The 25,326-nt window shown below is 31.8% G+C and overlaps 1 protein-coding gene across 1 annotated transcript; it reads right to left on the bottom strand.

Moving 5' to 3' along the window:
• Positions 1 to 4: 4 nt before the first annotated feature.
• LOC119830563 lies at positions 5 to 25,326 on the bottom strand. Its single transcript, XM_038353623.1, has 39 exons — positions 25,306 to 25,326; positions 25,093 to 25,221; positions 24,551 to 24,696; positions 23,003 to 23,273; positions 22,169 to 22,381; positions 20,446 to 20,682; positions 19,817 to 20,002; positions 18,242 to 18,484; positions 17,269 to 17,523; positions 16,731 to 16,950; positions 16,504 to 16,646; positions 16,352 to 16,420; positions 14,820 to 16,193; positions 13,289 to 14,477; positions 11,700 to 11,784; positions 9,203 to 9,334; positions 8,415 to 8,619; positions 7,408 to 7,633; positions 6,981 to 7,078; positions 6,526 to 6,723; positions 6,078 to 6,204; positions 5,931 to 5,990; positions 5,589 to 5,749; positions 5,065 to 5,229; positions 4,822 to 4,959; positions 4,555 to 4,722; positions 4,360 to 4,470; positions 4,031 to 4,275; positions 3,658 to 3,710; positions 3,287 to 3,496; positions 2,766 to 2,996; positions 2,581 to 2,687; positions 2,365 to 2,488; positions 1,955 to 2,128; positions 1,514 to 1,641; positions 1,116 to 1,238; positions 885 to 1,007; positions 517 to 677; positions 5 to 350 (listed from the first exon to the last, which is right to left on the bottom strand). The coding sequence occupies exons 1-39, from the start codon at positions 25,324 to 25,326 to the stop codon at positions 53 to 55; spliced, it is 8,547 nt and encodes a 2,848-aa protein (XP_038209551.1). The 3' UTR covers positions 5 to 52.

The raw sequence follows: 25,326 nt of genomic DNA, 5'->3' as shown, positions 1-25,326 counted from the left end.
ATCGGCTTACAAATGCACGTTTAATGTACGAATACTGAAATCACTTCAATGATTACATATCTTTCTTGGCTTCTCGGGAGACAGCAGTGGCATTTTCACTAAAATATTTGGCTTTGGCAACTTCGAACAGGACTTTGCTCATATTTTCACCAGTTTCGTTGACCATAAAGCTGAATAAACTCTTGGGGTTATTGAGCAGTATGTACGGATGGTCAAACTCCGCAACATGCCCTTTATCCATGACCACGACTCGGTCTGAATCCATGATAGTGTTCAGACGATGAGCAATTGTTAGCACAGTGCATGAAGAGAATATACCTCTTATTGTTTTTTGGATCAGGTCATCCGTTCTGAAAGTAAAAATATATATATTAATGTCATATCAATATACAATATGTTTAATATAGAACTTTAAGAACTTGAAATTGTTATGTGAGCAAGAACGATATGTTATTCAATTCTGTCTTCATAATTTTTAAAAATATACTTAATAGCGATGTAATTACTGAAACTTACTGTGGATCGACATTAGCCGTTGCTTCGTCCATAACAAGGATTTTATTAGAGCGCAAGATGGCCCTCGCTAAGCATAGCAGTTGTCGTTGACCGACCGAGAAATTAGAACCACCCTCGGTTACTTTATAATCCAGAGCTGGTATGGCATCTTTTAATTCCACCTGTAATAATAAAGCATATTAATCCTCTCTGACCTCATCTGACCAAAGTGTTAATAAGCGATTTGCTCTTTCAATATCTGCAGGAGATTTCTTTACTTATTTGAAGAGTTAACGGACCGCTGTTATAGAATTAGCGATATATAGAATTTGTTGCTGCAGAAATTTATGTTCATTATTATTAATTTAGTTATTAATATTTTATCATACCTGTTCCAAAGCTCTCCAAATTTCTTCATCACTGTATGTGTCAAACGGATCCAAATTGTACCTTAATGTTGCCGAGAACAACACTGGCACTTGTGGAATAATTGAAATTTTAGAACGCAGTACCTAAAAACATAATTAAAATAAATGAAATACATCAAAAGTTCATATCAAAATACATAATGCAATCTAACGTAGTAAATGCCAAATTCAAATAGGATTATAATTACTTACATTTTTCGCTATGCCGTGAGTATCTAAGCCATCAATTTTGATTTTCCCTTCGATAGTTGTGAGTCTGAACAAAGCGTATATTAGCGATGATTTACCAGCACCAGTTCTGCCCACTATACCGACCTGAATTACGTGTAAGCCAATTAGGGTCTATTATATAAATTTTATGAAAACGAATATGTAATCGAAATAATATTTTATATATTATAACATTCGAATGAAAAGAAAAAGAAGTAGGATACGTGTGTGATGGTTTTATCTAAATAAATTCAGGATGCTTTTCTTAAACATTAATAGAAATATTGTACACGATAAACACATTGCAAATACTTTACAAGGTAAGTAAATTATGTGTTTTAATAAACCATTTGATAATTAATAGACTTCATGCAACTTACTTTCCAACCACCTTGTATGTTGAAACTGAGATCTTTCAGCACTGGTGGGTCTTCCTCGCCATATTGTAAGTAAACATTTTCAAATTCCACATTTCCTTGTGTTGGCCAAACTTCCGGAGGCTGAGTTGCTAAAATACAAATATTTAATAATGAAACAGTTTTACCCGAGTACATTATTTCTAATGCCTGATGTCTAATAAATTAAAAATAGAAATATCTTAGCTGGAATGTAAACTATAATTGTATTTATTTTACATACATTAAAATTAATGCCCATAAAATTAACATTAATAGAGGAAAGTGGTGCGTCATTTTAGCTTTATCCATAATGATTTATGTTTTATGTAAGTGATATATTATCTAGAAAACATTTAAAATTGTTTAATTACTAACCGATACATTTCGCCGCATCTTTAGAATAGTATAAAATTTTCTACTTACGTCCATCTTCCATATTTTCTTCAGGTGGTAGGTTGGTGTATTCAAGTACACGTTCTACAGAGGTCATATGAGCTAAAAGATCTGCTGTAATCCTAGCAGCCATTTGCAAAATAAAGGTCATTGACATCGATTGACTGACAGCAAGACCCACGCTGCCTACAGGTATGGCATCACCTGAAATTTAGGCAGTTCAGAGAGTCAGAGATTCAGTTTTGCACGCGTAGTTAAGGGAAATTCCATCACCACGGTAAAAAGCTATCTATGTCACTCTCTAATCTCTTATATCCAGAAACAGAAATCACATGATAAAATCGCACCGTAATAGAAAGACCAAAATAATACTTACGCGTTTATAATTTAATACGGATACTTTTTATGTTTAGGTTTTACAAATATTTGGAATGACTTACCAAAATCTATGAAGAGGAAGGCTGCTATTATAACGCCCAAATATACCAGACCAATTGTGTCTAAGTACATTCCAAACGCGGAAGACCCACCGAGGAATGAGAAAAATGCGCTTGTGTTGAGATCCTAGGGGAGCAAAAAATCGTTTAGATTCCTAAGTGACATCCTTGCTTATGTTAGTAATAATATAAGTAAAATATACCGTAGTATTAACTTGCCTGGGCATCATCGAACATTTTTTGTAATCTATCTTGCGAATTTGAACTTCTTATGGTGGATAAACCGGTGATTGTAGAACTGAGCATACCAAATACGGGACTTTTTGCTGTTGAGATAAAAAAAAATCAACGTGAGCCATTTAAATGAGTAACCTACGTATTTTGAAGCATATGACAATACGTACTTGTACTTTCCAATCGTTTAACGGCTTGAGCTGCTTTCAGATACCATCTAAATAGGAATAAGAATATGACGAGTAAGATGACAGTCGGTATAAGTGTCCAAGGCAGCGCAGTAGCATTTAATACCAGCACGCTTAACGCAAACAAATACATTTGTATTGTTTCCAAAAAACTCCGAGGTAAGTTTTCATCCATGGCTCCCATATCCTTGGAGAACCTGTTCAAAACTCGACCTAAAAATGACGAGAGCGTTACATACTTTATACTAATTTTTTAAAATACATAGTTAAGGCGAGATATAGAAGAGGATTTTATCATAGATTCACGGAAACCTATATAGAGAATAAATTACCATTAATTTATTTTCTAGAGTAATCTGTTATATATGTACAAAAATCTGTTTTACTGTCTTTATTTTCTAGATATACAATGGAATCAATCTTGACAAAGCTTCTACCTTGGGGAACGAAATGTGATAAATTTTTAAACAATTATTCAATTAATGAATAGCTATCGGTCTTACCTGATGGATTCGTGTCGAAAAATCTCATTACAGCCTTAATTAGATTTTGAAACATATCATTGTGAAGATTTTTTGAAGCTCGAGAGACCGCTACAACGAAAGCACCAATTCTTGTATGTGTCGTTATCACAATAAATACAACTGTACATCCAGTAAGTATTAAATGCTGTCCTGTTGTTAAGGGCCCCATCTGTACGTCTAGCCCAGGGTCTAAAATACAATGAGTATATTTTAGACACGTATTTAAAGGAACAACAAATATAAATAAAGAATATGTGCACTTATGAAGCATACATATAATTTTTTTTCTTTGTTAATAAGTCCGTAACTACATACTAAAATATATGTTTAATTTGAGTTTAATTACATACCTCCTACCTCGCCTGGCAATAAGCTTTGCTCATATGCATCAACCTCATTTGTCCTGCGATATACAAACATTGTTAATAAAATATGTAATAGCAAAATAGATGATCGGCATTCGCATGTAATCTTTAGTATACATTTCTATTTAATTTGTTATGTATAATAAGAAAAAAAGTTACAGCTACTACATTTGTATTAGAAAATGTGGAAAAAACTTAGGTCAATGATAATTTTTCACACTGATATACTATTATAATATTAAATTAATTTCCAGTAATGTTAATAAAAGGCTTCAGACATACACAGTTTCAATGACGTTCCTGTTTTACAGAAAAGAACTATCATGTATATATGTCACAAATATAGGTTTTAGCTCACCAGTAACTCAGCCAATAGTCGAAGAATGTCGCCGCTGCTTGGGTTAGCAAAAGAGAAAAGAGTGTCATAGTTATCCAGAAGCTTGACCGTATACTTTGTAAATATTTAATTATCACTTCCCACTTCAAATTGCCCTTAGCTCTCTCTTCGGCCTCCAAAATTTGTTCTTTCATTATTTTAGATGCCTCCTCACTTCGCACCGATACTCTTGACATGCCGCGAATTATTTTGGGCTCTTCGATAGCCTAAAAGATAAAAAGGGAAGAAGTGAAATACCTGAATATGACACACAATATCACGGATGAATTATTTATAAAATAATTACATACCTTGGTAACTTCCTCTTCATCCGGGTTCCTTTCAAGCGACGTTAACAACGAAGAAAGTTCTTTTTCAGATTTTATCAAATCATTGAACGACCCTTGATTCTCTATAGCACCCTTAAACATATATTCAGTGTAACAAAATTAAATGCAGCTAGTTTATTATTAGTACAGTTTTTTTAATACAACGGAACTACTTACGTCATTTAAAACAACAATTGTGTCGGCAGCTTTGATGAAGTGTATTTGATGTGTTACTAATATACAAGTCCGTCCTCGAAGGTAACCTAGAATACACTCCTCGAATAGTTGTCGACCAACATTAGCATCTACAGCTGATAGAGGATCATCTAATAGGTATATATCGGCCTGAAAAAGAAAAGCATTTATTAAAAAAAAAGAAGTTAGTTTTAAAATGTTTTAGATATTTTCATAACATTATATGGATAATTTTCTTTTTGTACTGACCTCTCTATAAATGGCTCTTGCCAAATTGATTCTGGCTCTCTGCCCTCCCGATAATTGAACCCCGCGTTCGCCCACTAAAGATAAATCAGCATATGGAAATTGTTTAAAATCTGGTAGCAAACAACAGACTCTGCAAACCTAAGAAAAAAAATCTGTTTAATGATTATCCATTCTGAAACTCACTATTCATTCAATAAAAAGTTATACATAAGAGAAGGTTTGTATCAGCAATGTAATAAATACCTCATTATATTTTTGTTTATCGTAGGGCAATCCAAAAGTAATATTTTCTCTAACTGTAGCAGGATAAAGCCATGACTCTTGGCATGCATAGGAAACGCTTCCGTTTATTCTCAATTTTCCACTCACTACTGGCAATTCTCGTAGAAGAACTTGTAGTAAAGAAGACTGAAATTATTGTTTTATATAAATATATATTTCAAATTAGACATCTATACATCGTTACATATAAAATACCAACTAAATGCGATGATTAAGGAGAGTTCGCGAAGTTTTCTACCGCCATCGTCAATCTTTATTTTTTTATTGTGTATAGCTCGATAGCTTTATGTTATAACACTTCTGAACATGAATAAAAATGCATAGATTGTGGGAAGTTAAATGTAAACTATTCACATATCAAAGAACATTAATCTGTATGAAATGCTTGATTTTCGCACAAAGACACAATTTTTTTATTAGCATATATCAAAGCTCATTTCAATATTGAATTGCGAATATAGCTTTTAAGAATAGTTCTCACTGACCTTGCCAGAGCCTACAGATCCAATAACTGCACAAAGTTTGTTTTTACGCAGCCGCAAGGAAATATTTTGCAGCTTAAATGGAGAACTGGCATTTTCTGCCTCAGCCCAAGTCGCACTAACATTGTCGAGTTCAACTACGTATCCTTCAGATTTACCTGACACTGAAATAAGCATTTATGTTACGGCAATTCGTTTTACAATAACGTAAAAATTTAAATTTTATTCAACACATGATTATAATAAATTATATTCAAAGGCATGGCAGGCCTGCAAAAATTATCAAACATTATCAACATTGTATAGATTTAGAGCTATTTCAATTATATAAATTATTATACTTACTAATAGATAGTCGTGATTTATATTTCTCTTTTGGCAGAATTGATAAGTCTTCTCGTTCATCTAAATTATAAAACAAGAATAAAATTAATACATATTCACAATAAGTTTGATAAATTAGAAATTCTGATTGATAATGAATGTGTTTACCCATAACGAGAATTTCCTTTATACGGTTCAGAGATACTCCCAATTCGGATAAGCTAGCAATGGCCAGCGGCAAAATGAACGTCAAATTCATTTGAATTAAGTTTAAGTACAGCTTTATCGGGTACAACTGAAACAAAGTTTTTAATATCATTATTTCTACATCTATCTACATCTATTTTGATTTTAATACTTTTTGATTTGTTATATTTGTGTCCTCTACGATAAAGAATATGATTAATGAATTTTTAAATGTTGAAAAGCTAACAAAACAAAAAACGTCTATCCGGACAGAGCCGAGGCGAGCAGCTATTTTAACAAATAGTGTATGATTAACATAGCAATTTTGTTTGAAGCAAATATATTGTAATCTAACATAACTTTTTTTAAGCTGTAAAGAACTTATTTTACAATATATATTATATTAGATATAATAAAAGTAAGTACATACGATAGTGGCAGTCAGTAATTTTCCAGTCAATATGAGGGTGAGAGCTGTAATAAACAGCGTCGTCCGTTCAGCAAACATCATAAAGCCCAAGAATACACTTCGGACGAAAAGAGACTTCTTTAAAGCACTCACTTCGATTTCTCTAGCTAATGTTACAAGTTTTTGGAATGACTTCTCCCATGCATACATTTTGATGACCTGTCGAGAGGGGTATCAATTTGAGAAATAGATTTATTATAATTTTTATTAGAAATAACATTATTATTTACATTGCTTATTACATTTAAATAACATAATTAAAACTAACATTATTTTAAAAAAACGTGTTTTTTAATAACTTAATAAAAAAAATCTTGTAAGCATTTCCTGGACTCTATAAAACGTAAAATATAATGTATTTTTATTATTATTGCTATATTATATGAGTACAATAAAAGAAATGATGTTATAATTACCTGAATACCGTTTATAATTTCACTCATCAATTTAATCCTTCTGTCAGTTCTTTGTGCTACTTTGCGCCTTATACTTGCAGTAAGTCTCGTCAGAATAGCTACAATGCATTACAATACTTTATTTTAAACACTCTATCAAATAAAGAAAATAAAGAGAAATAAACAGTTTTCGTGTTTAATATGGCTGTTTTGTAAATACAAAAAGTTTAAAACCTATGTTAACGTACCAAATTTCCAAAATAACTTGATTTTGTTTCACAAAATCAGAATTGCAAATGTGTCATGACTCAATTTTATAATTTTCAAATACATATCTAATGTTCAATTTGAAAATTTCAGCCCCTCAGATAATCAAATTAAAAAAAAACTACACAGACAATTTAATTTATCTCTAACAGTATTGATATAACTTAAAGGACAAAATTACCTTGTACAGGTAATATCAATAATACGACGGCGAAAAGTCCCACGTACGGGGCAAAATCTCCAAGATCATACAGCAAATACAACACTACGGCAACTTGTATTGGGACCAACCATAGATAATGTAAGAACATAAAAGCTTGGTCGAATCGCACCAAATCGTTTGATAAGATATTGACTAATTTTCCGGCAGCAACATGACCCAACGAGAGTTGACTCATTCGTAAAACCTGTAAAAGTAATCAATAGTATATTAATACTGATATTATATCAACATTCGATTTATCAAAACCTTTAGTGTAATGTGCTGGGAGGAAACAAACACAATTAAGAAATTTATGATTCATCAATATACGTAGCCTTGCCATAAATATTGTAGCAAAGGATAACAAGAAAGAAAGGCCAACGGGCGACATAAGAAATTCAAGCAATCTGACTGTAACCAAGTAGGTAACACTGCGATAGTGAGAGAATTTTCCATCAGTTGCTTTTGTTTACATTCTTTATATCGATAAGTTGGCCTTATTATAATGTCTCTAAATAAGTTCAAAACGTTCGTTATTAATAACGCTTGTGAATCGATCTTGATTATGAAACATTTGTCAAAAGACATCAAATTATCTTGATTGACTTGTGGACTGATGAAAATGGATGATGATTGACCTTTTTGACACAAATAAGAGCCTAGATCCTCCTTAATAGCCAACATCTACTAAACCATCACTGAAGTTGGTTAATGTTCCCGATATACTCTACTGATTGGGAAGCTTCTATGGAGCTGGGCTTTTGGTTTTTTGAAGATTCTTCAATATTTATTTATTTTCGTCAGTATTTCTTATTTATTTTACTTATGACCGCACAAGCGTTTCTGTCACAAATTTATTTCAACTAATAATAGATAAAATGTAACACTATTTATGGCCAGTTTTACTATAATACTGACTAACTTATATTATAAAATTAGAGTGATAATATGTGCGACAATATAAAAATGTATAAAAAGAACCTGACCTTTCTGTAAATTACAGCGGAGAAGGCGATTTTCAATTTTAAACTGAAACGGTTAACAAATAGAGTATTATGGTGTTGAGCCATTATACCAATGTAGTTGCATGCTATCATTGCAAGTGCGTAGTATCCGGCTTCCGCTTGTGTAATTGTTGCATTTACTGACCAATACGATAGCAACGGTGTAAAGAGCAGTGGTTGTATGGTCCTGTTTGAAAATAATAATATGTCTGAATAAATCACAGAACGCATTGAAAGAGTACGTAAGTACTATGTAGGTACCAATATTGTACTACAAATAATTAACAGTTTTAAGTCATAGATCCACGCGAGTGTTAAAAGCAGGATGTTTTAAATTAAATTCCTGATGAGATATATATAAGAAGTGGTAAACATAGATTATATTTATATAATTGATCTATATTTGCCACTTCTCGTTTCACTTTTTGTTGAAGGATATAATCATAAAAAATCTAAATAATAATCACTATTAAACCTGGTATAGAAAAAAGTACCAAAATTAGTCATAGGCTTCATAAGCCTTAAAGAATTTTGCGGACTGAAAGAAACTTAAAACGTGACAGAAGCCTAGCTTTCTTCTTTCTTAGATAATATATTTTTTAATTTTTTATCGCTGACTAATGCTAAATTATAGTTTGAGCAAAATAATTTAACCACGTCATGATGACATGCATTAATTTAAATATAATTAACATTTGTCGAATTATCTGTATGAACCGCTTTCTTATCAATATCAGAAAGATAAAGAAGAACTTAATATTATATTATACCTTGTTGCTGTATTTATGATTAGCAAAATGGCTCCTGGTGCATAGTCGAGCCAAAAATTCTTAATAATAACCCGCCATACTGATGGTTCGCGACCAGCTTTTTTTGCTCTGTCGTATTCCTCCAACCAACACCTATAAACCAAAAATAATATTGGATCATACAGTAATTTCTTATCATAATTATACTCGCGTTTTGTGTTTGATAAAACGTAAAAACAGTATGGACATACAGATAACGAAATAAATAAAACATACTTGAAATGATAACTTAAACTATACTTATATACAATAATATATTATGCTACAGAACATAATGTATTTTACAACTAAACAATAACCACAGAGACCAGTGGTTAGGTAGTTCACATGGGCGAGGATGGTTTAGTGGTGCAACCCAAGCTACCCACCACCCCACTACTAAAAGTTGAAAATTTAAAATTTATTGAATGTTGCCACATTCATTTTTCATATTTTTTTATTTAGGCTGTACAAATCCACCGCTGAGAGTTTTTATTCTGGGTTACATTCATACACTTTCCTATAAACCATACACCATGCACTAGTCGTTTTCTTTTTGAACTACTCCTCAAAAACTGAACTGTGTCTACAACCGTAACTATCCAATATCTATACATATAAGCGGGGGACAATATAATTATTTCGAAGGTGATGTATTAAAAAATGAAATGACGAGCTATACGTATCTAAAGTCATAAAAATGTCTAAATGTTTAAAATCCAGGAGAAAATTTTACGAGTGCTCTGATCTATATCAAATTTAGTACAGAGATAGAGGTCTTGTCTAATATGGTACAGATAACAAGTCTATATAACACTTAAGCTACTTTTTAGCATGCTGTATTATTGTTGTACCGGATTCTCCCAGACTCAATTTTCCCCTTCTTAAAATAGGCAGATTTAATTGAAACTTTGTACACTTATCAAGGATCAGTGACAGTTCATAAGTTTCTTTTATTAACATGCTGATTAGGATCGTCAGAATCAAATAACATCCCTAAACTCATATTCTGGATAAATGGAACGATTTAGTTTATTCTAGACAAGTAAAGTCCATCTCAAGTCCCAGTGTTATTAATATTAAATAGAAAGATAACCAATGAAGAGAATCAAGTATTCCGGTACACGAAATAAGTTCGCTTCTTAGAAATTTATTTAAATGGAAGTATGAAGGAAAAGGTTTGATCATTTGAAAATTTGAAATGAGATTGACCATTGTGCATAAACGTTCGACTTCATATGCTTTTTCAACCGAATTCGAAAGGATGCTATCAATTTTATGTGTTGTATGTAGTCTTAGTCTATTACAGCTTCGAAACACGTGTGCTAAATATTCATAAATGTATGTATGTATGAAAATTCTCGTTCCAATGTGTTAAGATTCACTGAACTAATTCAGGACTTTTGTGCATACATTTATTTAATTATAAATATGTCAGTTCAAACATAATTGCTTATATCTTTTCCGTGTAAGTAGCTCCCGAGCGAATTAATGGCCTTAACAAATATGCATTTATTAATTTTGTAGGCACGGCAATGCAACAATGATCTTGGCCTCGAATATCAAATTGTTCGTAATTATTGTTTAATTTGTAACAACAAAAAAATGTGCACAAAGGATTTAAGCAGAATTCAATTATATTCAAGAATTATCTTATAATCCCTTATTATATATAAAAGCAGCAATATACAGAATTGAACAGATTTCAACGAATCTGTCATTTGAAAGGGGGTGAAGAGCCTGGAGGCCGACGAGACGCAGTTTTCTTTGTGAATGCTATATGTTTTCCCTCTATTTAAGAACTTTTAAACCGATTTTAATAAAACTTGTACTAGTCCCTATGTTAGATCTTATCCACATTATTAAAAAGAAATCATTCTACTTACAGTTGTTGATAAATGCGTTGACAAACATATATTCATGAAACTTGGCACACGTGTTCAGGTGATTTCATAGACTAACATATCCTAAAACTGTGTAATTTTGACAATATCATATACATATCGAATTGATTATTTTTCCTTGGATCCTTTTTTGGAGTCGGATAAACATAACAGTGAATCTTGTGAACATTTGTCAATTAATTTATTAGCTACCTTCGCTTTTTATAATATTTGCAATATAATAAAAATAATTTGGTATCATTTGTAAAACATCAAACAGCACTGAAAATGATATTGCTGGAATATGTCTAATTCAATTCCTTTCTTACGTTTTTGGCAATTGTCTCGTTAAATATGTTCAACGAACCTTAAGAATTTATCATTAATTTAAAAAGTCTGTTAAAATCCCTTTTCAATCCTTATTAGTCATTCAGTTAAATGAAATTGTATTTTGTTAATTCGATTTCTCCTTCAAAATTTAATTAAAACGAGATATTTAGCTAAAACATTCTTAAAAAAATCTAACACGAAATGGAAAATTTTCTAGAAGCAAACCGAACACAATAAAAAAACAAAATAAGAATATGTTATATTACCTTTCTAATTTGTCACCAAGTCGAATGGAATCGTAGTATTTATTTGGAATAATGAGATCATTTTCTTCGATATCTCTTTGGTTTCCTTTATAAAATATAGGGCAGACCCAACAAATGAAAAGTCTCGATAATATGTTGGGTTTATTACGTTTTCGTTGCTCTCCATCGGATTTTATATTGCCGTTCATTTTTAAGGATTTTTTGTATACAATTGATTAAACATAACGCTAAAAACGCCAAATTAAGACATTTACACTGTTAACTCAGAAGTAACTCGCACAATACTGATTAGTAGCAAATATAACCGATAACGTTACTAATAAAGATATTGTTAATCAATAGGTACAGCACAAAAATATGAAGATAACATAATACGTATTGGAGACGTTATGTAAAGGTAGGGAGCTCTAATAAAAACAAGGTGCTCTACATTTGAAACTTAGTCGATTAGACATTGCGTGATATGTAGAGTTATGCCGTAATTATAACTACATATATCACTTTTGCTATGAACATAATGTATCTAAATATTTATCATAGTATTTATATACGAGTATATGAAATTGTTATTCTGTACTTGTCTGGTATTGTTCAGGGATACGGTCCGTATTTCTGATGCTATATTTAACCATTAACCAGTATGACCATGATTAGTCCCTCGAGACATTTGCTTACGTCATATCAATACATAAGTGTGAATAATAATGTATTTTTGTTATTTTATTTTTTTCATTACTGGTAATAAAGAAAGAAATATTTTAAATGTACAAAACATGATAATGTACTTTATCGAATTTTGTTATTCGATTCTAATGTTTAAAAGATCGTCGTATAATGAATAGAACCTATGGTCATCATTCAATGAATTATAAACGTTCCCAGAAACGAATTTGAATTAGACTTCTACGTGCGGCGGCGTTCTTGTGAACTTGTATCAATTACTAATTATTTGTAACGATATTTTTATTATATATATCAAATTTTTTAAAGGAAGTTTATATTCGTATGTATGTAATTTTTTGTGTATTTTTAACCATATTTTCGGCAATTGTGAATCGATTTAATAATATATGTGGTCATTGTTTTGCTTTATTTTTTTAATTCAACTTTGTTTTATTAAAAGGTTTAAAAAATCACGCTTAAATAACAGGTACGAAATGACTGAATAGCGAAAGCGAACAATTCAAACAAAATAAAATTTATTTTTCATAGGTCGGACGATGAGGAAATTTGCCAAGTTGTTTTAAAGTATGTTTTGAATAATTCTACTAATTTAAGGGAATTAAGGTACCTTCGCTTATCGGTACCTTATTTTTGACCTATTTTGACCGGATAAAGTCGCTCACATTTTTATCTCGTCTCGTTATCCTTACTTTACATAGTTATTTAAATGATCGACGATAATTCCTTAAGAGAAGGAGAAGAAATTAAACAATGTTTCATTATAACATCACCTTTAATATAACACATAAATATGATACTGACAGAAGGACCTAAACGTTAATTTAAAATTTTACTTGACTTAGGTACATTATTCTTTGAATGTATCGGGCAGACTTGTGAATACAGTGAATCGCATGTACACTTACGGTTCTTCAAATTACTTTCAATATTTTCAACAAGCATTTTCACGTGACAAATAGGAACCATGTTACAATCGCATTGCGACCCAGACCTTGATAAGGTTATGTCACTACTTTCTAAAATATTATGTGATGGTGTGCTATCAACTGGCAAAAATAAAGAATTGTAAAGTGTGTTTTTATTAGTTTCTATATCATCTTCGTCACAAGCGTTAGGAATTGTAACAAAGCTGGAATGGCATGAAGGTTCTATGTCGTCATGCTTGTTATACCCTGAATTATGGATTGTATTTGTGTCCATATTACTTGTTTTAATATTTTTAAATGAATTCTTTAAAGCCAAACCTTCCTCCTCGCGAATACTAGTCTGAGTTAAGCAAACATCTAAAGTATTAATAATAGGTGAAGTATTAGTATCTTGAATTTTATCGTCATTATTTCTAGATTCCATACACATATCAGTATAATTAAATTTTACATAATTTTCAGAAATATTTATGAGCTCAGACCTCGCTTTCGGTATTGCGCGCATGATGTAAGATAATTTTTTGGGTTGAATATCATTTTGAAGCGAATTCCAGATAAAATTAATTTTCTCATCATTCGTTTCCAGTTGAGATTTCGTGCATACACAGCCAAAATGGTCGCAGGAACAATTTAACGTATAACCAATGTATGGCAAATTTCGTTCAAAGTCGTTTAGAATTTCTTCCGAACGAATTGATGATTTTCCAGAGTTATTATCACAATACTCACTATTATTATTATTATACATTTTAGATTTGTGATTAATGCTTATACTATCGCCTAATACGTGTGGTTCCGTTAATGTATACCGACAATCGCAATCAGTCACGTAAAGAGAATTAATTTTGCAAGAAGTAACTTTTTCTACCATTTGCACGTAAGCTGGAATATTCTCAAATGCACTACACGACTTGTTTATCATAACAGGATTGGCTGATATGGAAGTATCTTCTTTAATGCAATGCAATTGGTCCTGAAAATTTTCTTGTGTTTCAAAATGAACATTGGTTTTATTATTCTTAACATCAGTTGGATTCTCATTTGTTGGAGATGATTTTATTTCACATATACATAATTTTTTTAATCTCTCAAAATCATTATCAATGAGGTTGCTTACTTCCTCTAAAACATTCGGTAGAATCATTTCTTGATTTGAAGTATGATGGTTCTGTAAGCAAGAACATTGAACGCGAGATATCTTCATCCTTAAGTACTCTTGTAAAAGTCCATAAGCCCTTGACCAATTACCGTCTGTTTTAGTATCGTGTGAACATTTACACGATAATTGATCGGTACTTTTTATTATGAAATCCTTAATTTTTGTTAAAATAGTAGAATACAATATTTTTTCGTCTTCCGGTTTTATACACGAAGACCCACAGTTACTTTTAAATTTATTTATCTTTCCCCTTAAATATTCTTCGAGTAAATTAAATGTGTTAAACTCTAATTCCTTTATTTCATCTTTATTTTTGCAACAAATGCAAGACTCATTTGTTGTTTTTGATACTTTTGCAATGCTAGAACTACTTTTTACATCATTTTCAATTTTGGAAGTGACATTGAAATTAACTTTAGGCTCTTGGTTTATATGATCAACATCGCTATAGATATTGCTATGAACTAAATTTGAATTTCCAACCAAATCTTGTGCAAAATTTTTCGTTTTATTGCATAGTATACTATTCTTATGCAAACTCCTATTCAATGTTGGTTCCGTATTCTTTTGAACATCATATAAAGTTGCTCCCAAGAATTTTATATCATAGTCACAATCAAATGAAAATAATTTTGAATCCTTAACAATTTTACTTACAAATGAACCATTTTGTCCGACATATGTTTCCTCATTTCTCATGCTACTTTTTGCATAATCTGAACTGGGGAGCTTCACAGAATATAATTGAGATTCCTTTTCGTAAGTTGTTTGACTAAAATTTTGTTGTTGTACGATATTTTGATCTACACTTTCTACACATTGACACGAACTTGTATTAATGCATTTAAAATTTCGTAATGATACATTTCCATCGCTCAAATTTTGTTTTGTCATATTTTGGGTACAGATGCAATTGTTATTACTTTTATCAAGATTAATTGTAGCCATATACTCGGAATTGACTACAGGTAAAAATTCATTTGACTTTTTAGGATTTATCCTATTGGTCATCAAAGACTTAAAGGTTTCATCATTAGTTTGGATATTTGATAAATTATGGGCTAATTTCTCGGCTAAAGGTTTTGTAAAATAATTGACTTGCTCTAAATTGTTTTCAATAGTACTATTTGTGTTTGTAAAATGAGTAGATTTTTTCTCTATTCCGTTTAATAGTGGACAATCGTCTATATTAAATTTCCATTTTTTTAATACTTCTAATAGTCTATCTATGGAGGTGTTGGATGGAATTTTATGCAAGCATATGCATTCACTTGGACAAGGTTTATTTTTTTCTTTTTTCTTAGAATCAGTTTTATTATCTGATATCCGCGACAGAGATATTTGTGTTACAGGTTTTGACAATTTTATACTAGAAGATACTTGGGTAGTTGTATTCATCACTTTTCGGTTCCAATTTGACGCTGAAATGTGACTTACTTTTGGTGCCTTATCTGTTTGTTCCGCACATAAACATAAATTGACAGCCAAAGACTGTTCTTTCTTTTTATTTGTAAACTTATTTGCAGACTTTTCTATTCGACCACTTTGATTGTATATCAACAGCTTATTGGTCTTCTTTGAAGAGTTTATGTCCAACTGTTTTTTCTTCGTTAATCTTTCTACGGAAACGTTCTTTTTCAATGTATTCAATTTATTTTTGCTATCTTCTTCATATTTCATAGGCGAATTTGGACTATTTACCGATATCTGTTTGTTGTCTTTTTTCTGGAAATGAAAGCTGAATTAAAATTTGTATCATAATTCAATCGAAAGTAAAAATATGAGATAAAAAGGCAAAGCAAATTTTTGGTAAATTAAGTGAAATCTAATATATTGAAATTCTCACATTCATTGAAGCGACAATTTTATTATTACTTACTTACCGAAGCACGTTGTATTATTTTAGTAATTTTTTCTTCCATTTGCCGCAAATCTGCCTTTTTAATTGCATCCTACAACCAGCATTACACATAAAAAGTTGAAAATAATAATCCACCAATCATTTTAACAAAAAAATTAACCAAAACAGAAATACCTTTTTAAGATCCTCTATTTGATATTTGAGATTAGTAACATCCTGTATAGTGCGCTTCAAATAATTCGATGAGCCCTCATTATTTTTGCGCGACGAACTTGGTGGAATCGGCGTTTTCACAAGACAAGGATATACAGCTGCATCTGCAAAGAAACATAAATGATTTATTTTCATTACTTTATTGGAAATATTCAAGACCATTAATCGTTTTCATAAATATGTCTTACTGTGCTGTGGTTTGCATTCGCACGGTGGAGGTCCAGAAGTCATAATGTCTTTGGCTCTCTGCGTTAACCTGTCCGCTCTCTCCTGAAACAGCTGTTCGGCCAGCTCTGTAGCCAGCTTTTGCGCTCGCCGTTCTATAGCACGCTCCTGCCATCCTTCATTCTCCTCTTCACCTGGATCAGGAATCATCCTCGCTTGATCGGCACAGCTTGCTCCTATCCACTAAAATAAAGCATTATTAGTATGTATTCCAATTTAAGTCAAAAAAGCCATCAAGAGATCTGATGTATTGAATGAATTGAAAATTAAAAATCTGTGACCTTATTCCAAACACAAACTTATAACCTCGCTGTTGTTCGGAGTCGATAATAGAATACCTACAAAAAAATCTTCTAATTATCTTTAATATGTAAAGTGTACCCTGTAACACTTTTAATAAAATAGAAATAGATTAGTGATTACTATTTGCTTAAGTTATTTATTACGAGCTATCAGTAAGATTACGTGGAATAACAGATGGATATAATATAAAAAGCAAACCTTCGCATGATATTTCTCGATTGAGGTAGCGATAGCGATATCTAATTCACCGATGAGTAATTGCGAAAAGAAATTCCGCAAATTTGCCTTGACAATAGTCGCACGATCCCAATTGTGCCGGTCCTCTAAACACTTAAGCAGCTGACAAGGCATGGAGCTTCCAGTCCCGTTCAGCTCTGATTGCAGACCACTAAATAGGTCGGACAGCAAATTTGATAGAAGTTGGCTGCGAAGTGACGTACAAGAGCACGAATCCTAAAACATTGGTCTTAGATTTTTATCTTTTAGTTTTTAAAAAATATGGAACATAATATCACAAAGTCATTGTGTGACGCATATTATATTACTCACACATTATTATATTATTATATTGAGAAAGATAAAGATTTGTATTTGAACGGAACGGAAAGCTGTATTTGAACGGATCGTAATAACGATATTGTGATGATTGGTTTGCATAGATAAATAATATTATGTCATTTTTTTCAAGAGATGATAAACGTAAATGAAATACAAATTTTGTATTGTAGTATAAAAATTAATAACAATATAAATTTTGTATATATACATACTTCTTTATTACTATAAACTTCAATAAAAAATTATTCTTGTTTTAATATAGGTTAATTCAAATTTCGTTAGAAATGCAGGGAACTTATTTTTGTTTTCAGTAATAAGCTAGTGTCTTAAAATAACAATTAATATTATTAATTTGTAGTATTAATAGGTAGTTTTACTACCCTCCCTTTTACTTTGTTCAATCGTTCAGCTTTAACTAGAGTAGTAGGTGCTCTCGAATGCGCTCTTACTTGCCTGGAAGTTTTTTGCATTGACGCGATACCTACGAGACTATTTGGTATTGTTGTGCAAAGATAAACAACCATAAATTATTTAGACATTGCACATAGACTCAATTGCAATCATATCATACTCGTATATACTTGTATCAGTATACAAATATTATATCACTTACCAATATCTTATCTTCAGGTATACAATGACACAGAGCAGCGAGAGATGGCGTACGCTTCACCTCCACAGCAACGTCAAGAGGCAACTTGCATTGACACTCGATCACTCTGTTCTTAAGCTCCATCAATTGATCCACTTTTTTCTTTAACTCATCTACTCTGCCTTGCATTCGATTGTCGCACATGTCTTTACAACCATCTAGGTCTTGAATAATTTCCGCTTTTTCTTGCCGCAAATCGTCTAGCTATATAATTTGGATAAATTAATTACTTACTGCATTGTTATACAATACTCTAAATATTATTGGCATGCTATGTATGGTTCTTATAACATCTATTGATAACTTAACTTATTACTACCCTGAGTCTTTCTCCAAAAAATCTTAATTTTAGTAATGAAAGCAGCTTATATTATATTAAAAAGAGAACTTTGCTTACCATCCAAATTAAACTTTATCAACTATATACTATATCAATTTTTTTCCAGTAATTGAATGGGAAAATAATTGATAAAGTATTTGTTTGGTTTATATCTCCATTTTCTGTCATGTGATAGTAAATAAAACGTAATTAATGCAAATACTACCGCACAATCATAACACGTGTTAATAATATATCTCAATTGATTCACAGAGGTATCTATGATATCTTATTTCTTAGAAATCAATTTAAAGAAACATCAACATTCATACATCGTAAAAGTAAATTGGAGTATATTAAAACTAATTCCTTAAGTTACACGTGAAAATGATTTGGGTGTAGGTACTTTGATCGCTAAATTTATAAGAAAAATTTTTTGAAGTGTACATATGACAATTGCCAATGTTCATGAGCTTGTATTTTAATAAGTAATTACTCACAAAGAAGAGTTCACTTTTCTACATTTTTTAATATTAATATTTTGTAAAATAAGTTGAATAACCAAATAATAATTATAAAGAATGTGATATATAACAGTTTCATTAGCAATTAAACATTTAGCATAATAGGTACAGAAGTATTTCATAATATTTTATGCTGATATCGTCGTTATCACACGACAATGTTTTTCACCACTTCCTGTAATTATTCCCAAAACGGCTAGAGGATTATCAGCCAAGAAATACATATCTTTGCTTATATTATAAAGTTTGTTGTTGTTGTAAAGAGTTTGTTCTTATGTTGAACACGTTAATCTCAGGGGTCCGTTGCGATTTACAGAAAAAATTTAGAAAAGTGGCAAACAGGGTCCTATAATGTTTTAAATTTTATCGGTGGAGAAACGTTTTTAATTTTTTTTTTTTTTTTTTTCTAAAAAAACCGGGGGATTTGGAAATACTCAAGAACGTTAGATTTTGATATTTTGAATGCTCTAGCATATAACTGAAATAAAATTTAACTTATTAGTTATTGATGAATTTCCTCAAATTATAACAGGTAAATCCGTGGGCATAATCGTCTGTATTTAATAAATGAGACTGATAAGACAAATCGTTTGTTTTGTTGCCAATCGAAATAAGATAAACGAGACTTGCCACTATGTCGTAGCACGAGTACGTATTTGAAAAAATTCATTAATAACGAAATGAGACCCTTACTTCAGCCTTAATACGGTTGTTATCAGCTTCTTCAAGCAACAACTGTTTGGAGACATCAGTTATTTGTTCTTTCAAGGCGGACAGTTCTGAGCGCATCGCGCGTTCCGCCTCAATGGTAAGGCCACGAGTTGAATCGACTTCGCTCTCCAAAGATAAAACTTTGCGGCGAGCTTGCTCTTCCTTATACTAGTATAAATAAGAATGTTTTTTGATTGATGGTGTTATTATGATATCATAGCTGTTAATACATTGTATGTACATTGTTACGGCGAGTCATTCTGGTTGGATAAGGGTTATTAATGTAAATTAAACTATTTTTTAATGATAGGTGACTGAGAGTCATTGTAAAGACAAGAGATATTTATACTTTATTTGTTTCTTGCAATCCCAATCAGATTCTAAATGTACCCCTAACATTTGAGAATGCCTCCTTTGCTTTGTACCAATAAGTGATTATATCTAATTCTGAAAAAGAATGTTAAAACTTAATTTAAAAATTTTTCATAATCATATCAAAATGGAATTTTAGTGAATCATATGGTTATCGATTAATCTAATAATCCCTAATGCTTCATATAAATAAAACAAGATCAAACTTATTAGAGGTTTGATCCATGATACGTATGTACCATTAGCTCCCTATCCAACTGCACAGCTCTACACTGTTGCTCAGCCACAGCCGCGTCCCCCTGCGCCGCTTGCTCACTCAACCTGAGCCGCTCGCAAGCCCTGTTACACACTTCCTTTTCCAACTGAGTGAGACGACAGCGTTCCTTCTCCGCCGCATTGCCTTTGTCCTTTAGTTTCTGCGCCAGCGCTGTTGTTGCGCTCTTGTACGTGTTACGATCTTCGATTAGCTTATTGATCTGCAAAAATAGCAGTTTACAAAAGCTGATGTTTAGCTGATGTACGACTGTTTAGGTATGAACAGTTATCTTTCCTTTTGACGTGACAACGTCTTAAATTAGGTTGCGGCTCGGAGGCACTCATGAAAAAGTGTAACGCCAGGTAACGTTACGATGAGTCACCGAACTATGATCGGTCCGCCGCGCAAGCAGCACTAGAGAATTAGGCGCATTGAATCGGCGCGTGCTTGTCTCTGTCTCTGTCTTTTTAGTAAACAAAATATATTTTCTATAGTTAAAATTTTTGCAATTCTTATTTTCATTCAATTCCTTGTTCCTATTGTGCAATTTAATAATATTCATATCAATAAATATTCTACCGAGAAAAAGACGTTGTCACGTAAAATCTTCGCCCGTAAAACCGACTTTACAGGCAACCATTTTTTAATTCCAATATCTTTAAAACTGTTTTTATGATATTGTTCAGAAGCGAGTGTAGTTCAGAAGTTTCAAAGATTTTTTTAAAATCATCAGAATCATTATAAAGTGAAAATATCATAACTTTCATATATTCTTTTAATGTATACAACAACAATTATTAGAAATTAGACGATAAAAAATACATAAATTCATACCTAACTCGACGTTTTTAACATTCTAAATTATATACGCGCAAAAAGTACTATAATATTAATTGCTAACACAAATTCGTAGGGGTAAAAAATGATTTACATCATTAATCCATACTTATAGTATTATTATAATATATAAACGTGCAGAGTTTGTTTGTTTGTGTGTTTGAACGCGATAATTTAAGGAACTATTCATAAATGATCAGCCATCATCATACTCTAACTAGGCCCAATTTTTTCTTAGTTAATCGGAATCTACCTCAGACTTTTCGACCGCACGCTCATTATTCAATACAATATGCTAGTTTTAGAGTTAAGCTAACAGCACGCTGACCGTCAGTGCTGACAGCCGAATTCAATTGATCAATTTTTCAATCTTGATCAATATCAAAAAAGAGACAGTTTATTGGAAAGTTTTGTTTGCAGTCTAGGAGTTTATAACAAATAATATTACGTTTATTGCCCCTTTTGCGCTATTGCCTTAAAGATTTATTTATCATGCTTGCATAATAAAACTCACGCTCATCGTTATAAACGTAACTTAATTAAATATGTAACTACTACCTATGTAATTATCATCTCATCGTGATTAAAGAGTTTGAATATAAATATTTTTTATGTCAATATATTTTTTCAAGATTATTTTATATACTATATTGTACATATTTTATTATCAACTATAAACTTTATGACCTGAAATCTATTTTTATTAGTTATTTTCAACTACTTTTTTTAATATAAAGGTCCAATTTAGTTCCTGTTACAAACAGGATGGCGACCTTTGTACTAAAGAAAAGCTGTCGGCAAACCCCAATAGCATTTTCTTCGCAAACACTTGGAACGGATACAAATTTAATAATGATATAAACGCGTACTCGTTTAGATATGTCCTCTTCCTTCTCTTCAGCGAGTTTCAGTCGCCTCTGATAGCCAGATTCTAGATCCTTCCAGGCTGCCTCGGCCCGCTCGAGCAGTTCCACTCTCTCCGCCTCCCGACGAGCCAGTCTTGCAGCTCGTTTCCTCAAATCTTCCGTCGTCGCACCCAGCTCTGTTAAACGTTGTATACACGCAGAGTCCATGCAGCAAGCCTAAAAGATTTATTTATCTTTATGGTGTTATAAAAATAATTGTGTTTTTTATCTTTTCCATGAGAATTCTATTCTTGAATCTCTAGGTCGTATAACTTATACAATAGCCACTGCTAAAAGAAGTGACTAACGATAATATACATAAAAAAACAATTTTCAGATGTGCTAAAAATGTTACCCAGCTTTGTTTATAAACTCTGTTGTTTTAATGTTATGTAGGTATTAACAGAAACTGCAAATAAACAAGTCCATATTTTACCTACTAGTTATACGAGGAATTCCAAAGAATATCTACAAACAGATCTCATTCATGTTTTATGATATCGATATGCAAAAATTTTGGTTAACAAGTTTTATAGTTGCAGCTATTGATTAAAATGTTATTTGTTCATTTACATGGATTAACCAAGTGTTGCGTTTTTACGCGGGTCATAAATCTAATTCGCGGGTCAAGAATCTAATTGAGAAAGCTTCCAAATTACATATATAAATAGCCATCATTTTAAGTATATATCTACATTATTTTTTCATAATATTTCACTAGAGTTAAGACATTAAATAAATGAGGTTGACAAAGTAAGTAACACCTAAGGGTGTCTATAGCATAGTCCAAATACGTACAGCATCAATTTTGTTCATTATGTCCTTTTGGTTTTTTTGTGGCTTTTTAGGTTGATGACGTGCACAAGGATTTTCCGCGCGCATCACGATTTTCGTTTCCACTGGCAGCCTCACTACCGGACCGATTACAGGCGAAGTGCCAAAGCTCGCAGAATCCACGCCTTTACTACATTCAGAGATATCTATCCCTTGATAACAATGGTTATCTTTAAATATCAACTTCTTTTTCTCCTTATTGTATTCATTTTTCCTTCGATTCTCATGTATAAACCTGAAAAAGCCATCACATTCTTCTAATTTTAACAATTCAGACAATGAGTCACCGTGACCGAGTTAAAGAAAATGTGCATATCTATAGAAAAAGTCTAAGAATACCTAGGTAACAAGCAACGTTATCTAAGTCAATGGTATGGTCTAGACCTAGTGCCCGCATCAATTTTCAGCTACTTATCATAACGGCTAACAGAAACCAATTAAGGTATCTTTCCATATCCTATTCTATTAGTGAATGGAAAACGTTGTATGTATTTTTTACAATTGGAGATCTTACATTAACAACACATTACAGGCAGAAATCTTTCGATGTAGCATTTAAAAACAGAAATTTTATTTTTTTTATGATTCATGTCTAGTCGACGAAGACCGAGCAGTTTTGGTTATAAGTATTACGATCGTAAATAAATCCTAGGAGTTTAAAAATAGTACCGTGCGAAGAAAATTACAAACATAAAAAAGTAACCTAGCTCCGGTCATTACCACGACGGCGATGTAGGTTTAAAAAGGAATAAGCTGCCACTTCATCGGATACAAAACCTGATATCTGGTTTCTTTTTCTTGTTTAATCTGTAAGCACTAGCCGGGCATAACGATTGCGCGCGCATTCGTAACAGGCGCATAACCCGTTACACAAATATACTATTTTTTATTGTCTTAATTTCTTATACTATATAATTGTGTCAATACCACTCATCTAGTTGGTACATGTGTGCACGACGCAGACATATACAAATACACAATGCATTCAATACAATACCATATGCTCGTATGTAAACCAAACGTGTGTAAATAAGCCTTTAAAATTTAAAGGCTTAAACAATATGCATTATCAATTAATTTGTTAAAACATACTGTAGTCTGCATCGGTGTACGTACCGCGAGCTACGTAAACACACAAAGCCTTTCTTTATAATCTACTTAAATGTAAATGATCTACGTATGGTTGTTTTTGTACTGAAGTACGCAAGTGCAATCAAATTGTAAAGATAAGGGGAATATTTCAGTGTAATTTGTTTTTTATTTAATATTAAACCTTAAAACTTCTGCCACGTTACAGTCCCACTTTTCTTTAATTACTTCGTCGTTTTACTTATAATAGATTTTATAGGTAAAAAGAGTAAGATTTTAATATTTTTACTGATATCGGTAACGTCAATATAATTGAAATGTTGGAAACAAAGACGAAAGGTTTTTATTTCGTAAAGTAATTGAATACTTATTCGAATAGTAAGGAGTTAGAGAATCTCTTGAAAATTAAAAAAGATACATTACTGATATAGGCTTTCAACGCGACTATGCCCCAGCCGTTGCCAAGCCAATACAGCACAGGCGAGATGCTGATCTTCTGGACGCTGGGATAGCATCACTTTAATATCACAATCTCGACACAAACTCTCGTATGCGTTATTTATTGCCTCCTGATAAAGGAATATATAAAACAGATCTTATGGCGATTTTACTAAATTGCACTATGAATATAAGTATAAGAGTATATATATAATATATAAGTAAATGTTATAATATGTTGTCAATCGTTGATTAAAAACTATTGTTACTTTATATTATTTATAACTTAATGACGGCTGAACCGATTATGTTGAAATTTAATACAGAGATAGTTAGAGACCCGAGAAAGGACATAGGATAGTTATATAGGATAGTAGATAGTTTAGAAAGGAGATAGGATCCCCGGAAATCGAACGGGAACGGGAACTTTGCCGGTAACACGTCAGGTCCATCTTTACTGCGATTACGCAAGCAAAGCCGCGGGCGGAAAGCTAGTATTATAATAAAAAATATATGTAGGTACGTACCTTTAAATCAATTGAAGAATTTTTCTCGAACACCTTCTCTATATTCCACAAAATCAAAGAACTTAAGGATAATTCTTTTTTTGCTTTAAATCTTACATCTTTTTCTGATTTGGTTTGTTTGCTGCAGGACTAAAAAGTTAAAACGTGTCTTACAAAATATTTTTAAAATTTATAAGAGAAACAAAAATAATGTTAGAATTATGCAAAATATACCGGCGCGTCCATAATATCCAT

This window comes from Zerene cesonia, chromosome 11 (genome assembly GCF_012273895.1).
Source record: "Zerene cesonia ecotype Mississippi chromosome 11, Zerene_cesonia_1.1, whole genome shotgun sequence".
NCBI classification, from domain to species: Eukaryota; Metazoa; Arthropoda; class Insecta; order Lepidoptera; family Pieridae; genus Zerene; species Zerene cesonia.
Note: the sequence above shows the minus strand (reverse complement) of the source record. Positions and strands in the feature narration are given on the sequence as shown.

Bases quoted from the DNA above. Each gene is read 5' to 3' on its own strand.
- LOC119830563 (XM_038353623.1), bottom strand. From the start codon at position 25,326: ATGGATATTATGGACGCGCCG. The intron at 7,079-7,407 runs GTAATTTTGTCC...AATGCATTGTAG, and splicing joins ATTGATATTACCTGTACAAG to CTATTCTGACGAGACTTACT. The intron at 4,960-5,064 runs GTATTTATTACA...TTTTTTTCTTAG, and splicing joins ATAAACAAAAATATAATGAG to GTTTGCAGAGTCTGTTGTTT.